At 36.9% G+C, this 24,654-nt stretch overlaps 1 protein-coding gene across 4 annotated transcripts in view; it reads right to left on the bottom strand.

The window, feature by feature from the left end:
* Nucleotides 1-24,654, bottom strand: part of LOC109096680 (stAR-related lipid transfer protein 13-like) — a 51,949-nt gene that overhangs the window by 10,364 nt on the left and 16,931 nt on the right. For 3 of the 4 annotated variants that reach the window (XM_042756384.1, XM_042756382.1, XM_042756385.1), the window contains 4 exons: nucleotides 14,102-14,173; nucleotides 8,417-8,498; nucleotides 3,606-3,669; nucleotides 754-2,039 (listed from right to left, as the gene is read on the bottom strand). In XM_042756384.1, coding sequence (XP_042612318.1) covers nucleotides 754-2,039; nucleotides 3,606-3,669; nucleotides 8,417-8,498; nucleotides 14,102-14,173 — 1,504 coding nt within the window. The remainder of the gene's footprint in view (nucleotides 1-753; nucleotides 2,040-3,605; nucleotides 3,670-8,416; nucleotides 8,499-14,101; nucleotides 14,174-24,654) is intronic. The other variant, XM_042756383.1, reaches the window with a different exon arrangement.

The raw sequence follows: 24,654 nt of genomic DNA, 5'->3' as shown, positions 1-24,654 counted from the left end.
TGTGCTCACTATTACTAATTTTATTGATTTTTTTTCTCTATTGTCACTTTTTTCCTGTCTTTCCCCTTTTGTAATGTATCTTAAAAACTATAAATCAAAAGAAAAGAAAAATAAAACAGTGCATAAGATGTTGTCTTATTTTCAGAATGTACGTTTATGTTTCTTATCAAACTGGTACATATTTTTTTCTTGTCTTAAGCATAATATTTAGTGAGGTTTATTGTTAAAAGACAAAAACTGCCAATAGGATAACTCTAATTACAAAAATAGATACATACTTATTAGCTTATTAGTTATTAGCTTGCACAATTTTGCTTTATAAAGTAGTAAATAAATGTTTAGATATCTTTTATTGCAAACCAAGACCAAGAATAAGATCAAAATCCTGATAGAGAAAATTTATTTTTCCAGTAAACAGATATGGTTTACCCCAGGGTTCTATAATAGGTCCAGTAATCTTAATCAGTGATGAGTTTGCATGAAGTGGAATTATGTTTTTAATATGATTTTGTTTTTTTTAAATCCCAAACACAGATGAGCTGCAAGTAGGCTTTCAAGGAACACAAAGCTGTCACTGTCTCCAGACAGTTTACCAAAAGACAAATTAAGTGGCATGTATCTCGCTCTCTATCACATTCTTTTATAGCACTAGAATCTCCTTGTCTGAATAAGTGCTAACTGCAATCACAAGTGTGGACAAGCTAGAATTTCCTATATGAACCTTATATTAATATAACCATCAGTTTTACTCACCTGCTGGGTCTTGTGAGTGATGCCCCCACCCCTGAGTCCCTCCTCTCTCTCATTCCTCCTTCTCCTTCATTCACAGAGTTTCCTGGACTATCATAATCGCTCACTGTCGTCCCAACATCCGACATGGATTGCTCATCATAGTTCAGACTGCTGGGTAAAGTTGTGTCCGCTGTGGATTCGGTCTCCACATTCGAATGGTCTTGTGGTTCAATGCCGAGCGAGCGCGACCATTCATCAATGTTTTGCTGTAGCCCACGTACATGCTGTAGAATGTCATCCAGATGCTGGAAAACTTTCTTTTTTCCAGGGTCAAAGATGTCACATGGACTGCCTGGTGTCTCTGGAACATTGTCGTAAATGCTTCCAATTGATCTCATAGAGTTCCTTCTCCTCCCAAAACTTGAGAGAAAGTCTTGCGACCCACTGCGACTAGCGCTTCCATCCAAGGACAGGTCTCCATCTTCTCCTGCCCAGTCAATATGGTCAGGACTTTGAGAAACAGAGAGTGGACAGAGACTTTCAATTGAGAGAGACTTGGGGAAAGTTCCAGGCTTGTGGTCAAAGGGGAGGTGGACCACACGATCCTCTTTCCTCTGATGGTTGATTTGAATGGTTGAAGTTAACTGGTAATCTTCCAGGTAAAGGCATGCGCTTTGAGGCTTGTGCAGAGTGTGTTTCTGGCTAACGGTACTGCGGCATATTGTATGTGACCTCCATCCCACATCTTTGGCAATTCTGCACTTATTTGTGGTTTGACCAGGCAAACTTGCATTGGATGTACAGTGCAGACCAGAGGGTGGCTGGTGCTGAGTTACCTTTGAAATTCTCTTTGGAACTTTCTCTCTCTCACAATCCCGCTTCTTTACTGATTCCTTCCTCCGTAAAAAAGATCTAGAAGGACGCTTCGGCTTCTCTCTTACGGACGGCAAAGAAGATGCGGTGTTGTCGTTTTCATCTTGGCCTGTTGAGACGCAAACTAACGATGCACCTTCACCCACTGTGACATCACTAAAAGCTGCAACCTCTGGAGAAGTAGTTTCCCGAGCACTGTCTAAGCTCAAGCTGCTAGCACTGAGGTCAGAGGTCAGTGAGGTGACTTCTAGGAGACTAATGTCACTCAGCACGCTATCACTACTGCCTGAGGGTCGTAAGGTTGAGGCCCGTTTGCCAGGGGGGACAGGGGACGGTGAGAGAGTGCAGAGACGGGACCAAGTTTTACTCTCACGCTGAAATGCCCAGCGGGAGCTAAGGGCGCATGCGTCATCCTCCTCTGAGTCCTCACTCTGCTGACAGTAGCACACAAACACGCACACTTAGATAATGAAAAGCTTTCTCCATTTTTGAAAGTATTAAAGGGGTCACATGATGCGATTTCAATTTTTCCTTTCTCTTTCTCGGTGTTACAAGCTCTTGGTGCATAAAGAAGATCTTTAAAGTTGCATAGACTAAAGTCTCAAATCCAAAGAGATATCCTTTATAACAGTTAAGGGTCAACCACACCCCCCTAAAACGGCTCGTTCTAACACGCCCCCACATCTTTACGTCACTATGTGGGAAGATTTGCATCACGGTGCCCAAATTTTCATGCAAAGAAAGAAGGCGTAACATTTATTCTCTCTTTTGCCGCAGCTGCCGTGTTGTGGAGTCGCTGTGTGTTTCGTTGAAGTGAAACTGTTTCCTGAACTAGTAGCCTATAATGCGTATGTGGCACAACGGCGGTTTCTATAAAGTTGTACAGTTCAAACATTGAAAGGACAGTCTGGCGCTTCTGACTCACAGCCTGTAGGTAAATTTTTTATATTTAAATAATTTGCCAATGATGATTCAATTGTGAGTTTTAAGTAGTAGAGTAGGCTTGTTGTTTGTTGTTTCTCAGATCACAAATGCAGACATGGTTTTATGTTTAAAACCATGTTTTTATGTTATGTTTTTTTATTTGTTTTGCAACGCAACGCATAAAAAGTCAGTATAAGTCATTATAATCAGTAATTATGTACCCACTGGATGCAACAAATGCCTTGTTTGTAATTGGTTTTATTTGTTTTGTCTCGTCTAGTGATGTCCGGATCGCAAACAAATCTTTTTATTTAACCGGATCTTTTTAGTGAACCGGTCGAACAAGTTCACCAAATCTATCTGAATCGTTTGAAACGGTTTGCATCACCAGTACGCACTAATCTATAAATAACTTTATAAACGTGCCTTACACTCCCTCTGACGCGAAATAAACCAATATCCCGAGTTATTCAGTTACTCCTGATAGTACATTGACTGAACTGCTAAAAGAAAGCGATGATGGGATGAGCACGAGCAGAGCAGTTGGACTGACTTTCTTGCTGCTGGCCTGGGAGAGGCATAGTATGGTAAGGGGCGTAACATTTCCATCACACGCTTGAGGCATTCGGCCAATCACAACGCACTGGATAGCTGGCCAATCAGAGCATACATCACTTTCAGACCGCTGAGCTTTGTATTTCGACCCGTTTCAGAAGGCGGGGCATAGAGGAGAAACTATAATGTACATTATATGGAAAATAATGTGTTTTTGATCCTTTAACAGCATAAACACATTGCATTACATCAAATACACAAAATAATGTTCTTTTTAGCAGCATCATATGACCCCTTTAAGAAGAAAATTGGCTAACCGAGAGTACCAGAATTCACTCTACTAATAATAGCAAAAACACAAGGGCATAGATGAGTTTTAAAAGGATTGTTAAAATTAAGTTTAAAAGTTACTATCTAGTGGAGGTCAAAACTAATGAAAAGAGACAAGCAAAGAGCAGTTGTATCAGATCTATCAGATCACATAATTGAATTACAAGTGGATGGTATGTTTGTTTGTTTACCTGTTTACACTGGAAATGAACCTCTAAGCTCATCGCAGCACATTTGTTCAGGGTTATTAGCCTCCTAAACACACACACATAGACACAAAGAAGAGCATATCTGAGTGCTGTAGGATTTCAATTCACATGAAATTTGCTTGTATGGGGCATGTTGGCATAGTGGTTCAAATCTGTGAAAAGTGGTAGGTTGAATTTTTAAACATGAAAATAACCTTTCAAAATTTGGAAAAATGTACAAAAATACAAAACTTCACAAATATCGACATCGGAGAAAAGTCAGTTTTTGTAAAACAAGTGAATAAATGCGCAAAGTCACAAAACCAAAGACCCTCCCCCTTGTTGAAATTCATTCACAGGTGGTGATCTGATATGGTAAAATTAGGTGTAAATGGAGTCTCCCTTTAATGATGAAAATTATTCATTTTATACATGGTATTTAATAAATATATATTGCTTTCATAGTGTAAACTATTCACTAGTTTTGTATTTGCTGCTCAGTACATCACACATTTAAAATGATTAAAAAAATTCAAATAATGTGCAAAATCATTCATTTTCATTGACTACAGACTTGTTTTCTGATCACTGATCTCTATAAATAGACTACAGATATATATGAAATTATCTATATTATAGATCTGTTTCCACCATGTTTCACATTGGCACACGCCTTACAACATATTTTGTCAACTCATGTATTATCTAGAACTCAAGACTTTCACACTAGTAAATATGACTTCTCTTGGTCATTCATAGTTTGGAAATCATAATTACATAAATACCAACCTTATTTAAAAGGCACATTAATGTGTTAATATGGCCAGTGTGTCCTAGACATTTAACCTCCGTTTACCTCAAGGGGACTATCCCTTTAATTGGTGTACTATTAGTCACATTGAATAAAATTGCCAGCTAAATTAAAGCTTATTTTAAGTACATACTACACGTTCTTGTGGTTAAGACTAAATGACAAAGTAAAAAAGTGATGCAAATATGGACACTATTTAGCTTAATTCGTTGTTATTCTGTCAGCAATTTATCCAAGCCACAAAGTTCATTCAGCGAGTGTGTTTGTGTGTTCTTCTTGATGTTGACTGAGCCCTGATGATGCTCCCAGATCAACTGCATTAATGCCACATTTGACAGAGTGATCTATGAGCCCATGTCTCTTTTCTAGAATGGTTTGAACTTGACACCACTCTCCCTCCATCTGAGCCCGATCAGCTCTAACATGACAGAACTTTTGTTAGAGGTACAGAGGCATTCATCTGCATGTCATTATCTGATAATCATTCTGCTTACGGTCGATGTGAGTGGCCTCGAAAGCATACAAGCAATGTGTTCATGAGCATTTGTTCCTCTCGGTTAATTAATGCATTCAATTTACACTGCGAGATCTCATTCTGCCCGAGTGTATATGTAAAAAGATGTATTATTATTGCGTATATGAATGTCACCTCGCGATTTAGCTGTGAAAATCATAAGAGACGCAGAGAAATATAGCCCAAACCAGCCGGTATGAACATGTACAAGCATAAATGACCATCCATTTTGACTGATGGAGTCAACTCGCACCAATGCTCACAGTAGTAACACGCATAGGCCTAGTCACACCATAGTGTTTTGCGCCAGTGGCCACAGGATTTCTTTTGGACACAATGCTTTTTCTGCATGAGAGACCAAAATTAATCCTAGAAAACACAAACACAGAAGATACAGATGACAAAAGATTGTGTCAGTTCGTGCACATCAATATATTAAACTAATTACTCTGTGAATAATAATGAGTAAGAAGACAATAGGAATAAAGAGCGCTAACAATAGGCTAGCAAGGCGCTCTCAAGCACACAAACATTCACAAAGAAATGTATCTGTGTGCATCATTAGATTCGATTCTGTGGTGTGCTTATATGCTTTTTCTTTCTTTTTTGAAGGAATTGAAAAATTCTGATTATTTAGAATAGGGACCAAACCTGAAACTCCATAAGGGGAAATAAATAAAACATGTGCGATTGTGTCTTTCAGATTTTGTTTTCAGCTCAAGCATTAATACATGGTACTAGCAACACCAAGGTCATGGGTTCGATTCCCAGAGAATGTGAGAGCTGATAAAATGTACAACTTTAATACAATCTTAATTGCACCTGCAAAAATGTAAAAATGGAAATTTGAACTTTGGTCATCTTACAAAAAGCAAAGCAAGGCGACACTCTAGACCATCCGAGTTCAAAACATTCAAATGTCATACTTCCTTCCTTTAAGGCTTTTTAAAGACTAGTAGCAATCTTGTTTTGACGCTGATCTTTTAATCAACCAAATCACAATGCAACGCTAACCACTAGGCTCCAATCTAAATATCTTGGTTCATTTACAGTCACTGCCTCAGCAGTAAAGACATTTAGTCAAGGAAAACACCTCGCAAAAATACACTTGAAGTACCAGATGAATAAATCTCATAGCGGTTTCCAGTAGACAGCTGACTGACAGCATGAAATTTCACCTCTGCATTTTTGATGAACTAGACTGCCAAGTATACCTCATCTTAAAGTTATTTGCTAACATGGCCACACTGACACTCAAGCAGCAAGACAGGCTCTGCATGGAGCAAAGTCACAGAGACACAGTCAGGGATTTTTAAGTGCACTAGTGACCTGCTGTGGCTGAAACACAAACAGATGAGCTCATCTTCTCACTAATGCAAGAGGGTCATTGAGTGTGTGACGGCCAGAATACATTCAATACAACAAGTGATTCTCCAAAAAGAGATGGATTTTTATAATGCTGTTGCAAGAGTGAACACCTTAACCAGGAACTTTGAATCAACATATTAACACAAAGTAAACACACTAGGGTTGTGGGTTATACCAGTACTAAAGCAAGGTGCTTTACACAGTCACAGTGCTTCTAAAATTTGAGACGTTAAGACCTGCATCAATAAAATTAGGACTATATGTCCATATAGAAGAAACATATACAATATCAAAATAAATCATGTATCTCAGATGCTTTTACTACATTAAACAGACTGGGGCACATATTCAATTGCAAAACAAGTTAACTACAAGCTTAAATTACTCAAGACATCTTATATTTAATATGTACTGATATATCAATACATACTAAACTTTGGTCATGAGATACCAGATTTGACATAATACTGTGTTTAAAGAAAGACAATTAACAGGTTATTGTAACAATATAGCATAGGATATAATCAAATCTATATATTGAATGTGTAAAATAATGGTCTTAGCCTCACGTTTTTTGTGACCGGTCAGCCCAGACAGAAGCTACAAGAGTTTGCATTAAATTAAATAATACAGCATAACCAAAATACCAATAATATCCAGGAAAATAGGTGCACATTCAAAAGGATGGTTCTAAGAGTGCATATTTTAACTCCACATACAATATATTACAATAAAGTCCATAAAGTAAACTGTCATAATTCATTGATAGTAGATCATGAATGTGTGCTAATCGGTGACTATAAACTGCTCCGAAACTGCAAGACTCTAGAACTTGCAACAGCAGCACATGTTGAATTTGAAATGTAAGTATTTAATTAAATCATCACCTTTTGAAATTTAATAATCACATTAGGCTGTATTGCAATTACCCTTTTTCTATCCTTAAATGTAACTTAAAATTATAACTAAGACTTTTATCATACCATAAAAGATATTTATGACTTTAAACAAACATAAAACATTTTAAGATGTAGAACTCTGCACTGTAATGGGTATGATATTATAAAGTGTATAACCTGAATGTAAGCCACTTTGGATAAAAGTATCTACCAAATATAACATCTTTACCCGTACTTATATATGTAACAGATGTTTTTGCAGCTGTCATTTGATGGTGTTCTCATATATTACATTTTACATTAAAATGACTTAACGTGATTATGAAATTAATTCAAATTATGGAAGTTGAATTATTTAATCAATTAAATGTCCTAGTTTCTTTCATCAAGAGCCTGAGGCTGTTTATTAGTTTAGGATATCAGTTTAGTATTGTCACTAGCATTGAATCCAAGCCCTAGGAGGCACACAAATATAGCTTAATATTCTTCACAGCTTTAAATATAGATAACTATGGACATGTGATGCGTATACTTCAGAGTTCTAGTATTTCAGATTCTGCTGTGGGTGGGTGGGTGTGTGTGTGTGTGTGTGTGTGTTTCAGTTCTCTTAATTCATCAAGCCACCCTGATATTTTTTATCAGTAGCTAGCAGCCAAGCATACAGTGTGTAACTAGCCACTGGGGGACAAATGGTATATTCAATCTCCATCTCTCTCTTCTTCTATCACCTTAGGTGACAACAGTTGCACCCAGGGAAATATAATTTTCTCCTCTTTGTTTATTCCTTATCTTTTAGAAAAGGCCATTCACTCCAATATGACTTCTGCAGGTGTGACCGGTCACTTAATCACTTATTCCATATTGAGGGGTGAAAAGAAAAGGAATAAAGTGGAGAATAAAAAGAAAATATACAGAGCATGTAGCAAAGTAAGGGCTGCTGACACAAATGGCCCATCGCCATGGTGATTAGAGATAGATTAATGAAAATAACAGATACCCCCTCTTGACATGTGACTCATATTATTAAACGTATGTACATATTATTAAACATATATAAAAGTATACTTTATGAATTTTTATCATGTGTTATTCCACTGTGATGAATGCCATAGTGCAGTCAGGTATAGAGGGAGTGAAACACAGACCAGAATTAATTTTTGTACATGGAGTAATTTTAAAGCACTGTAATTAGTATTTAAGTGAAAACGCAATGGTTTCTCACCTGCATAATGCCTTGAGAGAGTCGTGATCCAGAAACTCATGGTCTCTCCTCACAGCAGAGATCTCAATGGGGAACAGAGAGGCTGAAGGCACACAGGAAACACCAATAATTAATGAATTCATTCAACTTTATAACAGGGGTAATTAAAACCCACAGAGAGCAAATGTAACATTCAATCCAGTGGTCAGTAAAAGGGAGAAAGAGAAAAAAGGAAGGAAGATTAAGCACACAAACATCACAGGACATGTCAACTTTGACCCTTACATGATGATACAGACAAAATGTGTTTGCATGTGGTCATGAACATACACAAAATGAGAAAATCTTGAGACTGAGTTTGAGTTGTCGGACAGTATGTACATCGACAAAACACTTAGAACAAATAAACATTAGCATGCATTTACATCAACATATATAAAATTGATATACATATTTCTTGTATATATTAAGTATTGTTTAATTTGCTGACTAGTTGCTTTATGTTGTGTTAAGGTGTTCTTGAGTGTTATGGAAGGCACTGATAAAATGACAATTATTATTACATTCAAACTGTTTGGCAGAGTTTTTTGTTTGTTTGTTTTGTTTGTAGAGGACATAGAGAGGAGACAGGAAAGTGGAGAGAGGATGTGGTGGGATGAGATTGAGATGTAAAGGTCAAAGGTCAAAGGATAATGTGTTTTAAGCACATGTACAACACAAAAATATATTGCTACTCTCTAAAGCTTAGTTATTCAACAGGGGACCATGACCCCTTGGGGGATTATGGTGTTATTATGGGGCTTTCGCCAGTTTTTGTTTGATCACTAAGAAAAAAAAATTAAAATGTGTTAAAAGTACAATAAATTAATTATAAAGAAGCTAAAATTCAGCTAACGTTCTAATTAAGTAACATCAAAATATGACTTGATGTTTACGCCTGTAATGATTATTTTAATGTTATTTAAATGTGCATATTACAGATGCTCTGTCCATCTATCTACTAAGGGGTCTGCAAAAAAAAAAAAAAAAGAGAAGCCTGGGTGAAAGCTGAAGCACCTTGCTCTAAAATTAAGAAGTGCATACACTGTGACAGCCGTCATGTGTTACAGGGTGTCAATGATGTTCTTCAAAAACGAGCTAAAAAAACATTATGTACTGACAAATAACCAGGGTATGGAACAGAGAGACAGAATGTGAGTGTGGTGTGTGTACACCTGTGTATTGTTTGTGTGTGTGTGTGTTTGATTGCATCAACATTGCTGAGGTGTCCCATTTCCAGCTTTTGTTTTAACCTCCTTCCCCTCTGAGCTGCAGGTTCCAACTAATGACAGCAGTGCAGGAAGATTGCCAGAAAGAATTCAGCTCACACCACAACAAAAGAAAAATAAATCAACCTGCTGCCAAACAAAGTCACATTTAAGTCAAACTAGGCATTTCTACAGTATGCAATACAGCATGACACATGACGTGTCAGTGTGAACTTTAAAAGCTGCCATTTCAGAAGTTCTTCGTGTCTCTTCCTCTCAAAATGTCTTGGTTATGAGTGTCCTTATCACAGGAGTTCAATAACCACCAATGAGTTTTCTTACTTACACACTGCCAAACACTTCTTAAGTTTCACTATTTCATACTCTTTTTGAAGGAAATATCCAATCAGCGTTGTTACTCAGATTCACAAGGCGAATTCCAGACACGAATGAACAAAAAACAGAGCAATGTTTATTGCAATACGGTTATTACACATGGGCCTATTTTCAAAAACTGCAAAGAGACGAGACAAAAACACAGCACTGACTATTGAGCTTTTAATGGAGTGTCAGGGGATGATACAGAGATAAAAGTGGCAAACTGCTGACTGTGATGCTGAAACTGGACATCAACACACAGCAGAGATCACAGAATGCCTCAGCACTGACCTATACAGATTCATAGCAGTTATTCTGTGATCAGTCGCTGGATCAAAGTCTTGCTTTTTTTTACGTGACATCTTCTTTTAAAGTTATTTTTATGCAAATGTCAAGAGGATGAATGAATCCAAGTTTGCTTTGATATATATTGGTTAAAAAAAAATCCAATACAGGACCTACGACGTGAACAGCGGGAATATCTTGGGAACAGGCGAATCATTAATTCAGCACATCTCTGTTTCTGTCACAGTCAACGTGGGTCAGGGCACTGCCAGCTTAGTCTGTGAAATGCAGCAGGAAAATACACAACTCTGTCAGAGGAAGCCAAGCAGATGACAGGTGTTTGTCAGGATGCTTAAATGAGACAAGTGAACAGAAGTGCTGCTGCATTCGGCTTTTACATTTTTATCAGTGTGCTGGTGGCAGAATTGACAGTTATTTGTTTTAGAGAAACACAATGAATTAATTAATTTGATTAGCTATTAAAAAAATAACATTAATATTAACATTAACGTTAATATATTAATATATACAGTATATAAAATAAAGTGCAATCTTTGAAGCGGAAACGAAAAACCTATGTGCTACTGCAGGCAAAGTGTCCCTTCCAGACCACACTTACCAATAGCTCAGAAGTTGCAAAATAGTGGTGCTAATCACAGTTCTCGAGACACATTTTTACTAATTACTAGCAATGCTCCAATATTACAATTCTGGCTAATACAGATTAGCTGATAATTATTTTTACTGTTAATAACTGATAAATGAATAATATTACAATTCTGGTAAAAACAAACAAACAAATTAAACACTAAGAACTAAAATTAATAATTTAAAGTGAATTTAGGCATGACATCACCATATTGTGCTGTATGAAAAATGGATAATCATTTAGCGATTTGCTAAAGGTTACATTTAACATTGTTATTATTAAAAATGGAATTATTGCTAATATCAGCTGATAATCAATATGGCAGCATGTAATTATAATGCATCCCAAGTTCTGTTTTTAACTTGTCACAGCATCCTTAAACGCAGCACTGCTAAAAAACAGAAGGATGCAATATAATACCCTGTATGTAAAGTAGATGTGTGTCGGTAGATGTTAGTCATATTAATTTTTTGACAGGAATGAAAATGAGGCTGCGAGTGATAGAAGTACAGTGTGTTCAATGGATTGTACTGTTTAAAGGGATACTCCACCCTAAAATGAAAATCTTGTCATTAATCACTTACCCCCATGTCGTTCTAAACCCATAAAAGCTTTGTTTGTCTTTGAAACACAATTTAAGATATTTTGGATGTAAACCTGGAGGCCTGTGACTGTCCCATAGACTGCCAAATAAATAGCAGTGTCAAGGTCCATAAAAGGTATTAAAGTCATCGTCAGAATACTCCATCTGCCATCAGACGTGCAATCTGGGTTATATGAAGCAACGGGAACACTTTTTGTAATTGAAAAAAACAAAAATAACGACTTTTTTCAATAATTCCTTTGTCAGCGGTCTCCTCTCTGTCTATCCACATCACCGTATGCTGCGTATGCTCTTCTGTATCATCCGCACCACAAGGATGCACTGTTTCTGTGTATTTAGCTTTGATTTGAAATAAAACATTGCATCCTTGTGGCGCGGATGACACAGAAGAGCATACAGTGATATGGAGAGACACAGAGGAGACCGTTGACAAAGGAATTATTGAAAAAAGTTTTTTTTTTCTTCGCTTAAAAAAAAGTGTTCCCGTCGCTTCATATAACCCAGATTGCACATCTGATGGCAGATGGAGTATTCCGACGACGACTTTCATACCTTTTTATGGACCTTGACACTGTTATTATGTTGGCAGTCTATGGGACAGTCTCAAGCCTCCCGGTTTTCATCCAAAATATCTTAAATTGTGTTCCGAAGATGAACAGAGGTTTTACGGGTTTGGAACGACATGGGGTTAAGTGATTAATGACAAAATTTTCATTTTGGGGTGGAGTATCCTTTTAACAACATTCTGTGCCAATTGTTTAGCTGATGAAACATCCTTCCAAATGACTTGTCTTTCAGTAAAACAAAAACTGTTTTAAAACAGCTTTGAAATGACATGTGATCTGGGATCTTTATACAGTGTATACCATTGTAAAGACCAATTCTATTTCTCACAGCCTTGTTTTCATTCGTCATCCTGTTTTCATCTTTAATTAACATTTTAAATGCTCTCAGCATTGGAAGGCATAATTATGAAGAGGACACAGAATGTTTTTAGATTAAGAGACATAAGAAACAACAGACCTGCCAGAACCCTGGTTCACTAATGAACAGAGAGCCATAATTTCAACAACAAAAAAACTATTTTCTATTATTAAGGGCTGGTAAAAACACTTTTTTTTCTCCCCGAGACATTTGTTCCTTTTTTCATATTCATGAGCGTGAAGCCTACTGAGGCGTGATCTTAAAACAAAAATCTGATTTATCTGCATTCAGTTGCAGGCTCAGCCCTGCCAGTGAAATCTGAGTAGGCTAATATTAGAACTTTTCTGTGGATTCGTCATCGTCTGGGTCACACAGCATCACCGACAGAATCCTGCAGGTACTATACGAGTAAAAACATCAAGAAGTAAAGAAACTCAATAGACCACACATCACTTCAACCAAGAAAGGTAGTGTGATATGGTCTGCCAAGGTCTCAAATGAGTTTAAAAATAGCTAAAATAGAGTTTCTGTATTTTTTTTTTTCACAGATTAAAAAAAAATAATAATAAAAATGAAACAATACTTTCAATGGATTGTATTGTTTAACAAACTGTACCAACTGTACTGTAAGTAAGTTTAATGTAAGTTAATGTAACTGTACTGTAAGTTAATTTAAGCAGATTTTGGGATTTGCTAAAGATCGCATTTAACAGTTTTATTAAAATATTAGCATTTTAAAAGATTTGATTTGAGTGAGTGTTAGATGACGGTCGACAAAGGAAATCCAAATGTGAAATCTCTAAATGTCTATATTGTGCATACCTATACAGCTTCAGAAGACTTGGAATATAGTTATATGAATCACTTATCACTCTTTGTGCTTTATTTTTTGCCATTGTGAAACTTGACAGCACCTGTCCTCATTCACTATCATTATATGGAAAATAGGTGACCAGGAAATTATTTTATGTTCCGTGGAAGAAAGTAAGTCGGAGGGTTTGGACTGACATGTGGGTGAGTACGTGATGATTTTTTTTTTTTTTTGGTTTGAATCTGCCAATTATTTTAAACTAAAATGAATTTCCCCATAATTATTTCTGTTTCCATAACCTGTTAACTGAGCCAGCATGAGCTTTCCAGATTGGTTAAGCATTAGTGTATGTGAAATGGCACAAATCAATCCCTGGTTGGTTAGGAAGCAGGCCAGCAGGACTAAAACAAGCTCTGAATTTTTTGAAGCACCTGTGCTGGCTGCTTCAGAGCAGTGCTGTGGAACTCCTACTGGTTCAGCATGGCTTTACAACTCACAACCCAAAAGGGATCTGAACCGAAAGCCATCTGGTTTCGCATGTATTTCCCCAATCACTAAGCCTGAAACAAAATAATACTGAAGCTTTCTGCAGTGAAGCGCTTCCATCCATTCAGTCATGGACATGAACAGAGACAAAGCAGGAGGGAACATCTCTGCACCTTTCTAAAGGAACGATATGGAGGGAAACCAAAAGAAAAGAATAACACTGTCACACAAAGGAGCAGAGCTAAGGGGCAAATGAAAGAGACAGATAATAGTGTGGAAATGGAGGGATGAGTGGACTTTTGTGAGATGAGTTCTGGATTACCTTCATAGAGCTGAGCATACTGAGGAAACCCCGCCGCTCTGAGCCAGTCACAGGCCTCCTTCGCCTCCAGCTCTGAGAGAGAAAAAGAGTGAAATCGGTAAGATAATATACTCTTTCAGAGGCTTGATTCAAGAAAATTAAGGGACATGAAGAAAATGAATGAAAAAGACATTAGAACGAATAAATACAAAAAGGACTAGCCCCCATTTTTTTTACGACCTGTGGCTCCAAAAGGCCCAAACAAAGAAAGGGACACATGCAGATATAGGAAGTAAATCAGGATTTATTAACAAAATAGAAAATGAAACAAATAAGCGCTAATGTAACCATCAGTAAAAATCAGTGGTGTAGTGTAAAGTGTATGCATGATACATAATGTACTGTGGGAAAAATAGGTACAACATAGCAAACAAAATGAAACAAAAGAAGGGGCCATCCTAAAAGTATTAGCTCCTAGAACGGCTCCTTTTAAAACCACTTACGGAACCATCCATCTTCCAATCAATCATTATCACTTAATTAAAATGACACCAGAATACATCAGATTTGATTTGATTACTCATTTCACTATGAATAAGAACTATGAATAAGAACTATGCATAAGAGCGGTCAATAGATGAAAATGTTTTTTTTTTTTTAACTAATTCACACATTTTTTTCTGAAATAAATCACTATTAATCCCACCTAACATTAAAGTTTTTAAATAAACTTTTATACTGCAATAATTACACATTCAATCTTCAAATTAATGTAGAATCAACATAAACAGTATACATTTAATATTTGTTTAATGGCATCTTTCTTATGACTGAATAATAGTATAATAATAATAATAATAATAATAATAATAATAATAATAATATTTAAACATTGACTGTAGCCATTCAACATTACAGTATAATTAAGAGCTTTCAATTTTAACATTTAAATATCAACTTCTAACTTAAATTAACTTAAAACAATCTTCACATTTACCCAATATAATAAATGTCATATTTACCTGTGCCCTTCAGCAAATAGGAAATGTACAGAAATTGAATTAAGTTATCGAACACTAAATTCTAAATGAAATATAAATGAATCCTAAAAGCTGCTAATGTTATTGATTTCCTCTTTTTTCTTTTGCTCTTTGATTAACAGACATCACAGCAGCTGGGCTACAGTAGTTTACACAGCAACTACAATGTAAACTACTGTTTACTTGCATTAATTGACTGACCTGACAGCCAGACCTCAAGCAAACATTAAACAAACTAAAGTGACTGGGCCTGAGAAAATCAATCCTGACATTAAAGTATCTCATCAGCCTCCATCTGGACACAATCCACCAAATCTGAGATGCAATGAAACAGATCCCATTATCATCTCATTAAAAACATGATTTAAAGCTGTCAGAAGCAGCATTTCTACAGAGGAATTAAAATACAAAAGGAGACAGTCAGAGAGAAAATGGGAGATTCCTCATGTCATTAATATTCCAGTAGCAATCTCTATCATTAGATTTTCCAGGACACAAGAGAAATTATGCACTTCATGTTTTAGGAGCCAATGAAAGCTCTTTGATTTTGTTGCTGTCTGAGTGACAGAACAAATTAGTTTACAAAGCACTAGTAAACACACTAAACATTCTCCTATATCTTGCCTAGAAAGTATTGAGTTACAGTTTGATTTACATTTGGAATTGGATGCCAAAAAAATGGGGATTTATTTTTCTGAAACAAATAAGCCCAACAGAATGTAAAATATATGAGTGGTACATCAGAATATGCATTTGATGAAACCGTGATTAACTTAGATTGTGCCCTCTAAATGTCAAAAATGTTTTTCGCTTCGTGCAGCACAAATTACAATTTGATAATTTCCTAAGCAGGCCACAGTAGCATAAAAATGCTAAGCATAATTAACAATTAACATCTGGGAAACTATCACATCCATACATGCACTGACTAGCTAGCCAATGAAATGGCTGTGTGAGGCAAGACGTAGGAAACCAACATTGTTCAAAAGAATAACCCTGTCAATCAAAACAGTAGCTTTGGCACGAACTTGACGTTAAGACAATAAACATGAAAAAGCAATAATTTATAGGTGTTAAATCCATGTGAGCCAAATCCAAAACAATCATAGACAGCTTGCAGAAGTTGTCAGCAACAGTCTTTGTATTCATACACATGCTGAGCTGATACGGCTGTCAGGATGAGATGGGCTCTGTAACTCTGGCCTATTTATAAAGGCAGGCTGCTGAAAGCCCTTAAAGACCATCTCTGGCACACTGGAACAGATGTGGAAAATATGACATTCTAAAACAAATTATATTACACAAACAGCCTAAAAAGATAAATTCCATTTACAACAAAAGCACAATGAAATGAAGGTGAAAAATGAAGAGTAAAACAATAGTTTTTCCCCAAAGTCGCTGGACACAAAAGGAAAATTGATCGTTTCAAATGCCAGGAAAACTCAGAAATGTCAGATGTGAAAATGTTTGCGTAAATATGCATGTGCATATGAACATAAATGGTCACGTACACACACTTTTCATTGCTATGATCAGATCAGCTTTGTCTGTTTCCTTCCTCCATGCTCTGCCCCTTCAGCATTCCAGAACTCCCTGACTCCCAGCAGTGCTTTGGGATTTCCCGCCCAGACGCCCACATTTCTACTGCCTCTAGATCACACACTTAAAGTCAAACACACTGTCTGACACTCCATTCAAACGTCGCTTTCCATCTACAAATATGCTATTTTGCATGTGTGGAGTTGCAAAAGTATGAGATTTTCAGAATTTGATAACCATTACAGAAGACATTGCAACGGTATACAGTATTTCAAGATTTGATTTGGATTCACAGGTCTCGTAACTGACAATATTTGAAAGCTGAGTCTTTGTTTCTTATTGAAATTAACAAAACACAAAGCTTACGACGATTACTGGATGGGATCAAGGATCAACTGGAAATAGCTTAAAAAAAAAAAAAAAAATCAATCTTCAGATTTAAAAATCAAATGAAGATTTGAATGTTTTATTGGACATCCAGAATAACCCCACACTGCTGATTTTAATGTCTTTTTTCAGCGACGGATGGAGATTGGTGGTATAAGCATCAGTTTTATCTCACACATTCTCGTTGCTTCATACATATGTGTGACACAAGCTGACAAGTCTGACAGACATTCGAGGAAAGGATGTGTGTACATGCACTTGACATTTTCCATCCAGATTTTTCTTCCAATACCGTAGATAAGCAAATGCACATAGTGTGACAAGCATCAATTTTCAATTTTAATACCATGATGTTACCAAGAAGCTGGTATACCGCTGCAACCCTAGGCAAGAGTTTAAGTTGTTCATCATTACTGTACATTTAACTTCATGTCACTCATCAACAGTTAGTAATTTTATTAGTAAGTTCAGGAATCATCAATGGTTTTAAAATAGATTCACATTTATAAGAATATCCAGACATGCATAAAACATTAACATTCCTGTAGCCTCTTCACATCTCAGGAAAGGTGGAAACCCCCTAAGTAAAGTGTTTCTTTTCCCCCTCCTTCTCCACTACCCCTCCCTCTCTTTTCCTTTTCCCACCCCCTCTGTCTTTCTCCGGTCAATAAACAGGAAGTCTAAAGCGTTATGGTATTAAAATGAAAAAATGAGTGGCTAATGGGTGTGTATGCTGTGGCTTAGCATGATGACTGAGAATTACATTTTAACTTACTGTAATTCTCCTTGTCTAGTAAAATCTCATACAGAATAATAAGAGAGGTTTAATTTATGGTGTTCTTCCATGTGTGGACACATCTGAGAAAGCTCAAAGTGACAGCAGGGCAGAGATGGTCATCTCTCTGTGCTCAAAAACAGTGGGATTCCCCTATAGAGTGCCTCTCACAAACATCTTTTTGTGAGGATGATTTAATAACACGGTCATCGTTTTCTACTGCAGATGTAAAATTCATGAATTCTCAAAGACCGGTGAATACTGTATACACACACACACACATATATTTGTAAATGTGAGTTCACAGTCTGCATCAAATGTAATGCAACAAAAAGACTGACACAAAATAATGGCAAAAATAGCTTTCTAATGAGTTATCCTTGCCAACTGCACACGAAAACCAAACATATAGTGCAACCAGTGTAACATGTTTAAAAAATAAAACCATTTTTTTTTTTTTTAAAAAAGAGCCAGGTTTTTTTTTTTTTTTTTTTTGTGAATCAAAAAACATGCAGCACTTCCAGTTAGCAAAGTCCTTCAAAGCCAAGTCATTTCACTTGGCTGCCATCTTTGAATTGCCTTCTCAGGCAGCTATTTCAGCCATGCAAGCACATTTCATTTTCCAAAGCTGTCTACCAACAAATACATCTAATATTTGAAATCACCATTGACATCTTACAGCAACTGTCTTATGAATTTAGTTTCTTATGACCAAATAGCATTTTAAAAAAAGCTGCAGTGATGCAATGACTACCAATCAGCTCTTTCATTTAGAGGGCAGGACTATTCTGCCATACTGCGCGTACACCTTCTCCCATTAAGAAGTAATATGAGTGCAATGTCTTCATATATCTGAAGTTAGGCATGGGCCGTTTACTGGTTTCAAGGTATACCGTGATTTGAAAATTTCACGGTTTCAAAACCACTAATATTTTCCATTATACCGTTCTTGCTGTATGCGCTGTTTTCCATGTCTCCTCAAAGACTGAAAGAGCAGAAGAGTGCAGTGTAGAGAGTAACCATAGACTGTAAAAAAGATGGATGACGCACCTTCATTCACTTCCACTGAAGAAAAGTGAAGCCGCCATTGTCCCAATAGGACGTGGCCATATTGCGCTGATTTGGGAGCAGAGTCTGCGCAGTAGCGAACTCGGGACCAGGGTCTGCGCAGTAAAAACGAAGTGGAGCCGAGTCCCGCCCACACTCCCTTAGAAACAATCGCAAACACACGCCCCTGACCCTTTTTTAAATTAGCCTGACTGGTCAAATTTTTGTCTGCTGATTTTTCGTATAAGAGGCTTGTGTTAAAATAAGGTAAATACAACTCCAATCCATTCCTGAAGATCCCGAAAAAGTCTGTTGGCGCCTCAGTTCGTTCAGAGAAGTTGTAAGACTCAGCTGTCAATCATGACATCATACTCCCGTTTAGGGCTGCACGATTAATCATATTTTAATCTCGATAACGATATCCACCTTTCTCGATTAATTAAAAATAATCGTCACGATATTGGCCGGCTCATTATTTATCCTGAAACGTGTTTTTAATTTGGCATTTGTGTTATCTTGCATTGCTAACAAGTCTTCTCTAGCGTTCATGCTTGTAGTTGCCAGATGTGAAGAGCTTTAAGCCCCAAAACAGAGCTTTTCTCCTTTAAGGATACACTTTCTGCCCATTGTTATATTTAATTTGTGCAATCTGGCAACCCTGTGCACGCTCACTGATGGTGGAACAAGCGCTGATGATATGAAAACTCTGATGGAGTTTAGTGATCTCTCCACAGAGATATTCTGCTTACATGAAAGTGTCATACAGCCAGTGTGTTTTTCACAAGCCATTTGTACTGTTTGTTACCAAATGTGCCATGATCAAACTTTCACTGAGTTTCAATAATGGATCTATTGTGTCTGAGGAATAAATGTGCTTTTCCTACTTGTGACAATACAATGGGGAAAAGTGTACATAAATTGGAATTGTTGGGATTTATATTAAGAGTTTCTAAAGTTTTTACCAGTTTTCGTGTTGAAAATGGCATGGCAATGTTATTTTTCAGCGTGTATTAACAATCTTTGAGCAAATTTACTGTGCGATCTGAGTGGCTTTTTCCCATTTGCGAACAAATTGTCACTTAGAAAATGTAATGTGAATACAGATGACAAAACACTAACCAAAAGCTGGTCAAAGCTGGTCAGAAGGCTGGTTTCTAGAGGGGTTTGGCCACTTCCTTAGCTAGTCAGTCTGGGAGACCAGCTGAAACAACCAGCTAAAACCAGCTTGACCAAGCTGGGAGACCAGCTTAAACCAGCTAAGTTTAGGCTGGTTTTAGCAGGGTTTTTTTCAGCAGGATAGAATAATCGTTATTAATAATCGTGATTATCAGTTTAACCATTATCGTGCAGCCCTACTCCTGTTTTTATAGCATCACATAACTAACTAAAACCAAACTTATTTTAAAAACGAACACCCTAACTTACATCACCATGATACAGTCTACACCAAATGACATAAACCATGTTTGAAAACAAAAGATTTAAAGTGAAATTTATTTAGTTTGTCCCACGTCTCATTAGATTACATGGAGAGGACGGGGCTTATGACCTATACTGGGACCAGCCACCTGGAGGCGATCGAAATGAGATGGCTTCACTTTTGAGGACTAGTGCAGCACACTTGAGAGTAACACTGACCCCTCCTCCTCCTGTTGGTTCGAGCAAGCAGTCAGTCACGTAAGGCCCGGGTACACTACACATTCAGCGTTCCTTTCCGCCTGGCGCACAGTCGCGTACACACAGCTTTCAAAAGTATACTCGACCGCAGATGAGCGTGTACGGATGAGCTTGACACATGCGCAGTACCACGGGGTGCGCAGCTGTCCGCGAGCACTCTTGATAACAAAAATAACGTAATGCCGATGGTGCACGGATGACCGAAGTATACTTTGGCCTTTACGTGATCGACGATCGTTTTTTGCCTCATTGCAACTCTCTGTTCTGGACTTGCACAAACTGCGTTGCAATGCAATAATTTTCCAAAATGTCATTTATGTGAAAATATTAAGTCTGTTAACGCCCGTTAACACAGGCCAGAGACGCTGAAGATGTACGCACAGAGAAAAATACTGTAGCAGGCAGATCACTCACTGCTGATTTCTGCTGTGCCCTCATTATTAGTGTGAACGGGATGCTAGGATATCCCTGATGACTATGTCCTATATTCGCAGATCAATATACGCTGTCAAACCGTGGGAACTGCTTGATGTTTTATAAAACAAGGATGTGATTAAAACTCTCTTTATTCAATTTTTCAGCAGAATGTATACTGTAGCGTTACTTATGATAAATAGTTTAAAATCAGCAAAACATTCAACACTTTGCCCAACATTTCCACTGGTTTGCAGTCTGAGACACTGACTGCGCTACATCTACAGTATACAGCCCAAAGACATGTCAGCCACAGCTCAGAGCTAAATAAAGCTCTTGGGATAGAGGGAATATTCGTTGTGTATCAGCATCCCTCTCACAGATGTTTTAAAAACATGCTTTGAGGTTTTACAGCATTCATAAGTGTCTCTATGTGTTGATATGAGACCTGTATACCACAGAGCTCCATAATCTGACCCTATTGACATGGCTCGCTCTTCATTCAACTAAACATTGTCATGCAGGTTAGGAATGTAAAAAAAATCTCTCATGGAAACATTAAAAGAATTTTCTGTAAACATCAGAGGTATTTGTATTCAAAAAGCACACGGATTGATAAAAACAGAGTGATATGGGAAGTCTGTAACATCACAAACTTTCGACTGCATGCATATGCCGTTCTAGTGGTATCGACGTTTAAGCAACTCCTGTGGTTTGCAAATGTAATCGCAATCGACTGCACTCATATCATAAATCTGGCAAATGCAGACATCAATGCAGCAGTGAGCCAGCATGTTTTGATGGTATTTAAAATAAAGCTATCACTTGTGGTCTAAAATAATTATGTTGACAGCTGCTGTAACCTCCTGCTATTGAGCATCTGTCATTTGTTAGACCTGCAAAGAAACAAGGATATTTTAGACCTTAGTGCATCACTTTGGTTCATTAAATGAAAATTCTGTGAAAATCTGCATATAAGCTAGTTTCGGGTTAAGATATTTTTAAAAGAAATTAATACTTCAACTGAGTGACAATTTTATAATAAATACTTTTCTTTTGAACTTCCTATTTATCAATAAATCCTGACAATCAGCATCACAGTTTCCACAAAAATATAAAGCTACTTTTTTCAAATTTGATAATAGTAAAAAAAATTCTTGAGCACAAAATCAGCTAAATAGAATGATTTCTGAAAGACACGTGGCACTGAAGATTGGAGTAATTCTGCTGAAAATTCAACTGTCAACACAGAAATAAATGACATTTCCAGGGATTTCTCGATATGTTCTTTTTCTAAACCTGTTGTCCAACAAGAGAACATTATAACAGGCTTTTACTCCCCAACATCAGTCAAATGTTTGTAATAACTTCCTTTTGTGAACTGATGTGGCTTCTTATCACAGAATGAGGCAGAAAATATATTCTATACTGTAAAAAAAAGGCCATGTCGATTAGCAATGGATTATAAATGTACTTCATTTTTATGAAAATACCCAAGATGGCTTAAAGAACACAGATAAACCATATATTGCCGCACTTGAGTGTTTATGGTTTTCATGTTTTCTTTTTATTCAGTTACAGCGACAGCTGGAGTCTTTGTCCATATTAGGGATTTCCTGGAGCCTCATGAGTTCTATTAATTATGTGATGCATATGTGGAGTTTCTGCAGGAGGGTGGCCTCCGAAGCCCAGAATGAGTGAAACAGACATTACATAGTTCTCAATGATACCCACTCCCTTGGATAATAATAGGAAAAAATAATCCTTCACTCAAAAGAAATTAAGTAGATATGATAATCCACGTTTCTCTCCAGTGCACAGAAATGTACAGGAGCATTTTTTTTATTATTTGTTTTAAAAATCACATTTTAAATCACAAATCACAAAACAAAACAAAAAAACAACAACAACAAAAAAACACTGATGTGCCAAGGCATTAACATCGAACTGAAAACTGTGGTCAAAAAAAAAACAAGCTATGTATTGAAATGTGGGCAAACTATATAGTTGCATCCCATATATTAAATACACACACACACACACACACAGGTAAATGTAAATCTAAACAGATTGTGTGGTCACAATAGTGAATATGGGACTAGTGATATAAACTAAGTCACTAAAGTAAATGGCAAATAAATGAATTTTGAGTGATTCTTTACTAAAGTATGCATCAAATACGTTAAACACTGAAGCTTGAACGTGTGTGTGAGGTGCTAGAACAGACATTAGAGCATCTTCCTTTCCATTTAATAGCAGTTGGCGAAACCTACTGGAAGGTGCACACCATCACCCACTGCATGACACCAGCATGACCGCTGACGGAAAATAAGGATCGGGCTTAAGATAGCCAATACCAATCAGTAAAAAAAATTCCTTACAAGCAGCTCGAGACATCCCTAGACATCTTAAAATATACTGAAATAGAACAACATTGTTTTAAATTGTAATATAATTTCACAATAGTGCCGTTTACTGTTATTTTGATCAAATAAATTCAGCCGCCTTTAGACCTCTTTTTTTTTTTTTTTTTTAATCGCACCGACTTCAAACAGGTGCTCGACAGCTTTAGTTAAAAAGAAAATTTACATTCAAATACAGACTGTTCTGCCTCCAAAAAACATTAATCTTGTTTACTTTATTAGCAACTTCAAAGTGTGTTTAAAAGGGAAAACTTACTTTGTCATCACCAACATGTGGAACACAAAAGAAAACTGTTTTTATCCATACAGTGAAAGTTAGAGGGACTCAAAATAACCCAGTAAAATGCAAGTCAGGTTTGGAATAATGAAGAAACCACACCTTCGATGTAAATGAGACTCATCATTCACAAAACTCTTTTTGCCTTGTACTATTTGCCTTGTACAATTAAGGTCACATTATTATTATTGCCCACAGAAACCAGGTGGTCAATGTACTTTAATTCAAAAGATATTTTACTGATCGAGACAGCAGTTATTCATCAAATGATGAAGCATTATACCCTGGCATGTAACCAGACAACACTTTCAGCATTTTAAAGAGATGATGCAGGTTCCTGTATCACAGTGGACAAATAGTGCAAACTGAATTTTCAGGGTGTATTTGCAATGCTACCTGCTTTGCATAATTCCTTGAACTGAAAAAAAGTGCTGCAAAATAACACTAATTGGCTGAAATTCATTCTTAGCGAATTCCCCCACAATACTGTCAAAGAATCTGGAGAACATCCAATTTCGAACACTCACCTGAATGTTAAGTTCTCAAAAGTAAAGTGACATTCAATTCCTTTTTACCTACTTTGCCAAATTCGTCTCTCTCCTAGTACTAGCACATCATGTATCCTGAAGTGGCATAAGCTGCAGCATTTGAAATATATGCTACATACCAACTAAAATGTTCTTAAATTCCGACCAAGTGGAGACTTTATACAGCTATTTTGGAAAATCTGGATTAGTGCAAAATGCAAAATACCAATAACCAACAATTGAAATAAACACAGTGTGATTAATAAGATACCCACCCACTCACTCCATCTCGGCTTTAAACCGCACACAGAGCGGCACTGAGCGGGTGAGAGTGATTTGTAGTAAGCTTGGTTAACCCATGCTGCATGAACAAAATAAACCAGAATTAGACTGAGAAGCATTTAAAGCAATGAAAACCCTGAAGCAGAAGAGGAAAACACTACTAAATGCTCCCACGGGAGCGGAACG

This window comes from Cyprinus carpio, chromosome A5, assembly GCF_018340385.1.
Source record: "Cyprinus carpio isolate SPL01 chromosome A5, ASM1834038v1, whole genome shotgun sequence".
Classification (NCBI taxonomy): domain Eukaryota; kingdom Metazoa; phylum Chordata; class Actinopteri; order Cypriniformes; family Cyprinidae; genus Cyprinus; species Cyprinus carpio.
This window is presented reverse-complemented; position numbering and strand designations above follow the sequence as displayed.